Genomic DNA, 10,840 nt, shown 5'->3' on the forward strand with positions numbered 1-10,840 from the left:
TTTAAATATTTTATATTTATTAAAAAAAATTATTATTAAAAAAAAAGGCCTCATTCATTGAATTTGCCTTAGGCCCCCAAATGTATTGGGCCGCCCCTGCATCCACTTAGTGGTATTTTTAATTCTATAATCATAAAATTTAATTATCTATTTTGTATTCATTTTTTATATTCATACTTTTATACCTAATTTATATTCATATTTATTTAAAATTGATATAAACCTAAACAAACCTAAACATCTCAGATCTCTCCTATTAGAGATATCCAATTGCATGGTGCCGGCAGGCCAACAAAACTATTATGCACGAACCTGCATGCCTAGAGTCGAGCAGAGCAACCACAACCAGGTTGGATTACCAAAATTGCATCTACGTTTTCATCTAAAGTTGCAGCTAAACTGGTCATCCTCACTTGCTATCCTCATCCAAACTGTCATTTCAAGTGCATGCCATCTCCATTTCGAAATCAATCTACCTGAGATTATTGGTATCTAATGCTATTGAGGTACTCGGGTCCTGGAACAAAATTTACCTCGCTGGGAGAAAAAGAACAAGCTTATTTTAACGTGCCACGGAAGCTGCCTCTTTTAAGACAATAGAAACTTTTCTTTGTTGCTCGGAGTGGAAAATCTGATTGAGATTTGGGACCAACTACCTTAGCAAGAATGTAATTCCCATTCAACTTTCACTTGCACGGCAAAGCCAGCATGGTTCAAAATCAACTCGGATAAAGAATGATACAGAATATTCATGTGATGCAAAGGCAGATTATTAAGAATAATAAATTTCAGGCTTTCTTATTGAAAAACATAAATAGCCGCCAAGCACACAAGAAAGATTGCATTGTGACCATGCAAGTATACAAACTGTTGCTGGAAATTGGACCGGGGGATGACCACTTGGCTGAGAAGGAGGAGCTCCGGTGCGAGAATGGCGGATGGCGGTACGTCGGCGGGCTGTGTCCTTCGTGATCCTACAAAAAAGTCGATGGTCGGAGTTTCCGGCGCCGGCCCTTCGATGCTTAAGTCAGGGGGGTTTAATTTTGGAGAAGAAGATGAATTGTATGTAGAAGTCCGAAGCCTCCTCCTGAGAGGAAGAAGTTCCCCTTTTTATAGGAGGAGTGGCAGGGTTACCTGTGATGTAACTGGACGAATTAATGGGTTACCGTCACGATTGGACGTGAGCGTGTGAAGTAATGAGTTGCCGTGGATGGCCCGTTCCCATCATGGGAGGAGATGGCGCGCAGCCAGAGCTTGTTTGTGGCGCGCAGTGCAGTCCATTCTTAAGAATGGTGAGGCGTTGACAGTCATAGCAGGGTATAATCCCTGGTTGATATGTCGTGGCGTGGCCGGCAAGTAAAGCATGGTGCGGTGAGGCTACTGCAGAGCATGACCGCAGCACGTGGACGACGAGGTCGGCCTTTTGAGGTCAGCTCGACCTTCTGTGCTTGGCAGCCTTGTGAGCTCGACTCAGACTGCATGAGCTCGGCCTGCATAAGCTCGGCCTGCACGAGCTTGGCTCGGATTGCATGAGCTTGGCCTTCTGAGCTCGGCTCGGACTGCATGAGCTCAGGCATGCTGTCGGATTTGGATGCTTTAATTGTATTTATGGAATGATCCATTTTTCCTCCAATACAAATCTTTCAGGATGATCATGCACATATATCACAAACTAAGCAGAGACAAACATGGTCATCCCGTATAAGGGCTGGTTCTCATGATGCAATGCTCTGGAGACAAGAACCGATGCATTTTCTGCTCAGACAGCAGGGGCTTGCATCAAGTGCCTCTCATCAGGAGAAACAGGACAAGCTCAAACAAAGCCATGGTAAATATTGCAAAGCTGCTGATCACTCAGCGGAAAAGGTGCGACAATAAATTGTGAGCAGAAAAAGTATTCTATGCATAGCCGATCCTTGGACAAAAAGACGGCACTGTTAATGTTTTGTTAAGAATTATGCAACAAAAAATAGGAAAATCATAAGGAAAACCATCAGCACAAAGAATATCTTGATCATCAGCCACCTATTGGATGATACGCTGTTAAGGTACTTCAGCAGTGCCCCTTGCGCTCCCTCTACATTAGCCAAAGTGTCATCCATGTTCTCGTCAATCCTGTCACCATTTTGACATCAGTTACGTGTGTCACACTGGATACTTACAATCATAGCTAGCAGTGCATTTAGGTCAGCTTTACGTATCCTATCAAATCACTAGCTATCCTTAAAAAGGACATGCCTCGACCAAAACAACCAGTCCATTGGTGTCAGCTCTATGTATCCTAAGCCAACATTGTTTATCACACACACACAAAAAAAAAGAGAGAGGGTGGGGTGGGCGGATGACACCTGTTGTCAGACTGAATTTTATTAGATTATATTCCAGCCATTTTCACTAAACTCTGTCTTTGTTTTCCAAATTTGTTAACTCCCTACCTCTTCCATGCTGAGACCCTCAAATGTACAAAAAAACTGGAACAACTAACAAAGAAGCGAAGCAATCCAATGGACTAACCTGCAAAGAAAATCCAATGAACAAGAACTAATGGTAGTATATGTGGAGAGAAAATGTACATAGCCTAGCATTTGTTTAATCCCAGGCAAACACTGCAGCTCTGCCTACAGTTTATAGCACAAAGCAGTCTAAAGGGCACAGAAAATTTCAATCTTCCTATATTCAATCATGAATCCCTAAAAATGTAGACTTAAGTATTTGAAAGTTAGAATACACCTATATAAAACATGACCTAACATCTCAGAATTATAGGTTTTAAATGCAAGGGCAAGATGATCCAGACTGAATCACGTTAAGGTCTCGAAGGATAATTAAAAAAATAGGTAGCTCAAAATGAAAAATAAAAAGAATCAAACCTGATGGCAAGCTCTCCCTGCTGTGACACCATTGTAGCTAGTTGTGTAAATATGTTGCTCAGCTCATGAATTGTTGATTCAACATTATGAAGAGCCTCTGCTCTGCTCTGCATGTAATTATCCTGTACTGGAACCATTTGCTGCTGCTGCACCAATGGCTGAGTTGATGAGGATGGGTCCCCATTCATCTTCTTTCTAGCAATCCAGGAAAACAAAAATAGCATGTCTATTAGTAGCAGATATCACAGACGAAATGTTTTGTAGAATGAAATCAGGAATTGTTAAAATACTGAAAACACCTACAAAAATAAAAATGCCCTGACACAGCTAGATCTATATTTTTTTATTACAAGGATTAAATTTTTATCCCATCTATAAGATGACAGCTTTCTGGATCGAAATATGATCCATGAAAGTTTGAGACAGCTATACAAAAGAAAGAAAGATAGAAGAAAGAAAGAAATCCTATTTTGGGGAAAACAACACTTACAAACAGCATTTCACAAGACTTCTCAGTAAGTTTATAGATGTCTAGAAATGACATATTATGACTCTAGCCTTGTAATATACATGCATGGAGAGAAATTTAACTTCTAATTTTATATAAAAAAATAATAAAAATTTCCAACCTCTTAAATGATTTAACAAATTATAACTCGAGTAACAGTTGCCACCATTATGACCCTTATTTATTACATTACCTGGGAAACAGCTGAGGAGAAGATGATGAGCTATCTGCCCATGGTGCTGGTGGTGCAGATGAATCGGAGGCTGCCTTGGAAACTAGTGGGCGTTGTCGGATGAACGGATTGGTTGAATCCTTTGAAGCTGATGAAGAAAACAACTGCCTTCTATTCTCATGGACCTTCAAGTTCTATATATACAATAAATGCAAGAGTCATTTCATGCTCCTAGTGGAAGATACATATATGGACAGAGACAAACCAAAAGCAATTAAGAAGGTTAAGCCAAACATGAAGGAGGTAGAATTTTAACTTGCCTCTGTTCGCATGGTCAGCACTTCTTTGAACTCCTTTGTTGTACTCATCAAGCGGTTCTTCAAATTATCAACCACTGTGGTTGAATGATTGGTAGTGTCACTGGAAATATTCCCACTTTCATTCTGTGAATTGCAGATGAGTTGCAGGTCTATGACCGCAGAATTTAAAGCATTGATATCCTGCTTGATAAGTGCTGTCAGTTCATGTATCTCCACAGTGGGGTCGTCAAAAACTGATGTTCTCTTTGCCACTGCAAAAACAAGAAGACTATAGTGGCAGTTGACCATCTCTGATCGAAAAAACAAATGGCTGCACAACAAATATCTGAAAGACTTAGTTCAAGAACATATTTCCAAACAGACAAAGTTTTTGTAGAAGGGTGGTTAATTATAATGATATACATAACGTTGTTGGACTTTGATGTTGTGCATTGACTAATGAAATTAAACAGTTGTGAAGGAAAAAGCTTCCCTATCCTTGAAACCCCTATAAATCACAAAGAAATATATACATGCTCACCAGCAGGAAAATATAGTGACCATCATACAATTCCTAATCCGATAAATCCTCTCATGTAAGATTTCACTTTTCCACTACCCAAGGAAACTCAACCACAAATGTCGTAGCCAATTATAATTTCATCTCACACATGATTCCAAGTTTATGACTTTTATGTTCAGCATCAACACAACTAGAGGTCATCAAGACATTGCTAATGATAAAGTAAACTGACTGGAGAGATAATAGCTCTGATTTGAAGTTATACATATCAATTAAATCTTCTACAATAATCTTATCATTTAAATCTGAAGGTTGATTAAATGTAAAAGTTTCTCTAAAACGATCTCCCGGAGATCTTGGCGTGAAAATTTCTATAATTTAATTTCAAATAATTGAGGTTTTAGTGAATATGACAAACATGTGGTAAGAAAGAGTCAGGAGCTGATCAGGCTTAGGCATGACCTTCTCCTCTTTGAACTCTCACTTCCCTAGTCCTTGCTCACCATCCTTGTCCCAGGACCACCAATTACCAGAAAAGTGAAATCATGAAAGGTATATACTAAATATAAAGTATCTGCAAATTTTTCTTGGTGTTTAGATATAACTATTTATTGGTCATATAAAGATTATAAAGGTGAGCTACAGCAAGATTAATGCCCACTTAAGAACATGGGTAAAATATTATTTTTCTATGTAATATACAAGAAGGTTGATTCTGCAATTTTGATATGCTTTAAACAATACATCAAAATTAAGAAAAATCTTGATTTTGGAAGCATTAAAACAAATCTCAGATTTAAAAACCAATTTTTTTCACCATTTTACAGATGGGCACTCGGAATAACGTGGAATAAAAATCAAAGATAAGAGCACTAAGCCATGAGAAGTGGGACCAGAGTATGATATTAAGGCTAATACATTCTCCAACTCCAAATAGCTTCTCGTGGCTTTCCCTTTCTATCAGTCTCAATATACTGGATTTGCATTTCATGTGATGCATAAAAAAAAAAGACTAGAAGTAGCCCTACGACAGTACTAAAATTCTTTCTTGTAGAGAACATCTCTCTTTGACAGTCTAAAATTCTTTCTCGTAGAGAACCATTTTGTCAGGGACCTTACGAAATACTTATGCACAGACTATCAACTATGTCAGCTTAGCCTAGTTTTTAATGCTCGAATATTCAAAGATTTTGGAAAAGAACTAAACAAATCGAGATGGTGCAAATCTCTAGTAATTATAGTCCTATCCTTATCTATGACGCAAAAACGATGCAATAAAACAAGAAGCGAGACTCTCGGTGAATTCTTTACTTACGCTTTGCGAGTTTCGCAAGCTTTTGTGATGCCTGATGGATCCCAAGCCCAATTTTTGAAGCCCTCCTGTTGAATTCCGACTGAATCGAGGCCGCCGTTTTCTGCCCCTCCGATCTCGATCCAGCGCTACTACTTGGCCCATTGGGCGCGGACGAGAAAGACTTCTTTAATCTTTCAACGACGGTAAGAAACTCCTGCGTCCGATCCCGATAAGACGACTGTCCTGATCTTGAATGCATCCCCACAAGGTCTCCAAAATCCAACAACAACGATAGCAGATTCGGTCAAGAAACACCGCAGATCACTTGAACTAGGGTTCCAGCGTCAATCTTTTCCGCATAATTTCTTCCAAATCGTTATCATCGCCCCCCAAATCGACAGATCTGATGCCAATCACGCCTCGAAACGATGCTAATCGCGATTTCAAGAAACGAGAAACCCTAGATCTGGCTCGGCGTCTCGGAGTGAAAAGGAACTAGGAATTTTTGTTTCGACTGCAGCGGTTTCGAGATCCAGAGGGGAAGGAGAAGAGATCGACCGAGAGGAAACCTGCCGCAAGAAATGAGAGATCGATGAAGATTATCGGAAAAGGGAACGAACTTCGAAGAACTTTGCGATTAAAGAGAAGGGATCCGAAGAAGACGAGATTTTGGCGTACCTCAGAGGCGAAGAAGAAAAATACCTCGACATGGAGAATCGAAGACAGACTGGTGAGAGGGGAGGAGGGAGCTGGGCCTCGGGCAGGCAAAGCCGTGGAATAATAAATTTAACCGACACGCGGCTGCACCCGGCTACGAGATTTTGGCACGTCCCAGAGACGCGTACTGTATCGCAGACGATCGTGATTTTCCTGATTCGAGCATTTCCTTTTCCTTGCCTTGTGTACAAATATTTTTTATTAATTCAATCTAGATTTTATTAATTTATTTTTAATTTTTTTTTAACAACGGCTGCTACCATTTGACGGATATGAATGCCACCAATAAGATCAAAAAACAAAAGACTACAAAAAATCTCCGATGCAGACTTATGATCCATTCAGATGAAGCCTTCCGAGTGATGAGCAGCAAAGGAAGCAACCCAGTTAGCAGCAATGTTTGCCTCCGATAAACATGCGGGTTGCATCCTCCTCGAGAGGGACTCGACCACGATGATCGAGTGGATCCAGGGAGGGGGTGCTCAGTTGAGGACCGACCGCTGCTTCACGATATTCGCAGAACATTGGGAGAGACTGACTTCTACCAGACCACACACGTATATCGGGGGGCGAACGGTGCTGCAGATTGGGTTGCTTCCCTTGCGGCTCATTACTCGGAAGGCTTTTTCTGGATAGACTACAGAGCTGTGCCTATGCCTTTGCGCAGCATTTTATTTTCTAATTTTGTTAGCCGTCTTCACACTCGTCATGTGTGAGCCGCCGATGTATCAAAAAAAAGAATGTATGGCCAAGTAGGAGCCGCACTCTTCTAGTAGTCGGCAGATGTTGTGAAGCAACGGCTGCCCCTCAGTCATGCATCCTCGGCCCCAAACTCACTTGATGACTATAGTCGAGTCCCCCTTCAGGAGAATGCAATCCGCGCCTAGCATCCATCGTGCATAGGTGATACCTTCCCAAGCTGCGCGAAGCTCGGCGTACACCACGGACATGTTGAAGACCCGTCGCCCCCTGTTGTCACCAGTCTAGCACCGTGGTCTCTAATGACAAATCCCACATCTCAGCAATTCCCTCTCTCGCCCACACTGTCGTCGAAGTTCACCTCAAGAAAGTCGAAGGGTGGGGGCATCCAGGAAACAAGAACTGACCCGGACGTTGTAGTAGTAGAATGAGTGTTCTAAATTTTCCTAGCTAACCCAAGAGGCAAAACCTCCGTGATGCCGAGAAACTCTGTCGCATGTAGTAGAACTCTATCCACCACTGCTCTCAGGTGAAAACTACCATCCTCAAAGGCAACCCGTGTACCTCTCTCCTCACGCCCAGGACCCCCCACAGAGTTCTCCAAGAAATCCACAAGTCCTCGATGAATGACCACACATGTCGATGGTTGGGGTGGGCCGAGGCACACTCCCAAATCTAACTGGCACGCGGATACTTGATAAGGGCGTGGTAGATAGACTCCTCCATCTTCGAGCAGACCACACTAGCTAAAAGGATATGCACTTTCCGCCCGACTACCATACCACTTGTGGGCAAGCACCCCTACGCCACTTTTTAAAGGAACAAAACGATGCCGGGGTTGAATGCTACTAAGTGGACCTCGCTAAAACCTACCTATGAACCATGTAGAAATGTTAAGAGAAGCGTCTCTCTCTTGTTCCTCGCTGTTCTTGTCAAAAGAATTAGGACCTTATCCCTGCTCGATGTCCTCGTTTTTCTTATGATTTTGCGTGGCCTTTGTCGAAAGGATCACTTTTTCTTATCTGGGGGAATGTCGCAGACACCGTGTACAGGAGAATTTAACTTATGTTCTAGAGGGCAATGGTGGAAGCGTAAGCATAATAACCTTCTAACTTACGAGAATTTCATGAGTTTTTATATGTTTTGGGCTTTCTTATCGCATCAACATGGTCCGAGATAAAGGGTATAGCCTCTTGGCCAAGTCGTGAGAGTCCACATAAATGCTTTCGTGGCGAAATAATGTGCTCAACAAATGAGTTGGAGTTTGTTCTCAAAATATTAACGAATTGGAGTTGCAAGTCTTGCCTGGAATCGTACGTTATACGATTTTCTTGGAATCGTATGTTATATTGTTATACGATAGTTGCGTTAGTGACATAGCCCAAAGGGCCAGCGATGACGAGCCCAGGCCTGGTGAGTTTGTCCGTCGGTCGGCGTCGCTTCCTTCGACTGGGCTGGAACTGGAGGCCCATCGAGAAAAGCCGAAATGGGCGACCGCAGTGACGAGGCCGAGCACATTGATCCGAAGAACGTTGTATGGACTTCAGAGAAGCACGATCCACGTGTTTCATGGAACGTCTTCTACATTTGTAAGGGCTCCAGGTGTTGGATTAAAGGGTCTGAGATGAAGTGGATCGGTGGAAGCTCCAGGCAAGACATACGTAAGCAAGGTGGAAACCGGGGCTTCGATGTTTTTGTCCATAATCTTTAACACCAAAATTTTGTATGTGAACAAAGATAATGATTAGAAGAGTCATGTGAAGACATCACAAGCCTCGGACGCTCCCCGTGAAGGACATCAATTGGCCACATCTAAGAATGGGGCCGGCTGAACTCGTAAACGATTGAGACGGTCACCTAAGGCTCCGGCCTAAAAACTCTTAGCTATAAATATATCGAGGTATCTAAAAAATTCTTAACTATAAATATATTAAAGCCTCTAAATATATTTTATTATTATTATTATTAGTGAGTTTGCTTTAAGCCTCTAAATTCATTGAGCCGCTCCTGATCTGGGGTGAGCAGCACATATACTTTGAATAGGTCCAACCTAATGGCTTTTTCTTTCTTTTGTTCACTTCTTTTCTACCAAGGCTGTGGAATTAGCGAGTACAGCCCAACACTCGCACGTGAGACGAAGATGGGCGCTCCCATGCCGGCCCTTTCTCGAGTTTACTTTTGAATTGCGTCCAATACTTCCAGAAACAATGCGAGGCAGGTGATCATCATCTGAAACTTCAGAGGAACTCCTATGTGACAGGCTATGTTCAACTATTTTGCACCTTGGCAGCTGCCTGTGAAGGTGTAAAGAGGGATCTCCAAGTATTCAATCATATCCTACTCAAGCAAAAAGTAATTATCACCATAAAGAGTTCAAAGGTTTTGCAGGCCTGTTTGGATAATTAAGCTAAAAATTCTATGAGATTTGTGAGTTGAATCAATAGAACCAGCAAAATTATAGGGTTACAGATTGAACGAGCTATATTCATAAAAACCTAAGAATAGCTTTGAAGTGGGCTGGCCTGAATTTCATAGAAAGAAAAGATGACCTCCTGAGAATTTTGCTGGCTATATGGGCTCAATTCACCAATCCTATAGAATTTTCAACACAACCATCCAAACATGCTTTACATTTATTGCTAATACTCTAATTCTTTATTACCGTTTCATGTTGAGAAATTCTGTTGTACTTGAAATTTTTCATCTAGAGAAGCTAATCAGACTGTTGATTGGCCATCAAAATTAGCTCTTACTTCTGATTCACATCTTTGGGACATTGATTTCCCATAGCCTCTCTGCTAGACCGATTGATGGAAGCTTTCTCTATTAATGATGCTACCATACCTTTATCAGGAAAAGAAATAAAAAGCGAGGCAAACTTGTGTCGGTCTCTTGAATCTTTGAAATACAAAATATAAAGCAAGAATTTCTAAAAGACCCCTTAACTTTGATCTCGTTGTACTTAAACCCTCCTCTTGTTGAAAAACTGCTTCTCTTCCTCCTCATGAGCGGCTCGATGGAAAGGAAGCATGATAAGAGATGACAGCAAAAATCTTTTCTCGAAAGTGGGCATCAACAACGTTGTAGAGAATATGAATAGAAAAATCACCTTGCAGTGAAATATAATATCAAAAATTTAATTAAGCACGTATAATATCAAGTGTAATATAAAAATTTCAAGTATTAAGCAAGACTGGATTTAAGTGCAACGAGGACAAAGTTGAGGGCTTTTTTGGTATTTTCTTAAATATAAAAGATAAATAGAGGATCATGATTGGTCGAACAAAGAGAATAGCGACATTGCTGTTTGTCTGACGGAGTGTTAGGAGTATTTGAAGAGTCAGGTGTACCCATTGCATAGTCCATGTTATTAAAAGGAGATAAGGAAAAGAAGATTTGTAAGAATATGCTTCCAAATCATGTTAAGTATATAATTCTGTCATTCATCCTCTTTAAAAAGATATTGACACTGCTTTAGCAATAAAAATAACTCGTGCAAAACAAACGGTGACAAAAATTATAACGAGAGTCACCAAATGAGAAAATTTTTCTGCATGTTATTCATGTGACATCAACAACTATATATATATATATATATATATATATATAAATTCATATAATATCGATCAAGAATGAAAAATATATATTATACGAAATCAAATCAAACCCCATACAACATTCGTAAGAAATAACTTGGTAGGCTTAAACTACATCTTAAAGCACGAAGGCCAATTGTTAGCTCGATGAATGGAATTTAG

General features: G+C 40.8%; 1 protein-coding gene across 3 annotated transcripts; it reads right to left on the reverse strand.

Annotated features, from left to right (window-relative positions):
• Positions 1-1,813: 1,813 nt before the first annotated feature.
• Positions 1,814-6,543, reverse strand: LOC103704528 (syntaxin-32-like). Of its 3 annotated transcripts, none has more exons than XM_008787864.6 (6): positions 6,345-6,543; positions 5,688-6,235; positions 3,871-4,121; positions 3,572-3,744; positions 2,871-3,065; positions 1,814-2,115 (listed from the first exon to the last, which is right to left on the reverse strand). In XM_008787864.6, the coding sequence occupies exons 2-6, from the start codon at positions 5,923-5,925 to the stop codon at positions 1,956-1,958; spliced, it is 1,017 nt and encodes a 338-aa protein (XP_008786086.3). In that variant the 5' UTR covers positions 5,926-6,235; positions 6,345-6,543; the 3' UTR covers positions 1,814-1,955. The 3 variants fall into 3 exon arrangements, with proteins under 3 accessions (XP_008786086.3, XP_008786094.3, XP_017697839.1); XM_008787872.6 differs by having other exon boundaries at positions 6,369-6,501; XM_017842350.4 differs by lacking the exon at positions 6,345-6,543 and having other exon boundaries at positions 3,871-4,180; positions 5,688-5,828.
• Positions 6,544-10,840: the final 4,297 nt, after the last annotated feature.

This window comes from Phoenix dactylifera, chromosome 12, assembly GCF_051530095.1.
Source record: "Phoenix dactylifera cultivar Ajwa chromosome 12, Ajwa_hap1_PhDact_Kaust_v1.1, whole genome shotgun sequence".
Lineage (NCBI taxonomy): Eukaryota > Viridiplantae > Streptophyta > Magnoliopsida > Arecales > Arecaceae > Phoenix > Phoenix dactylifera.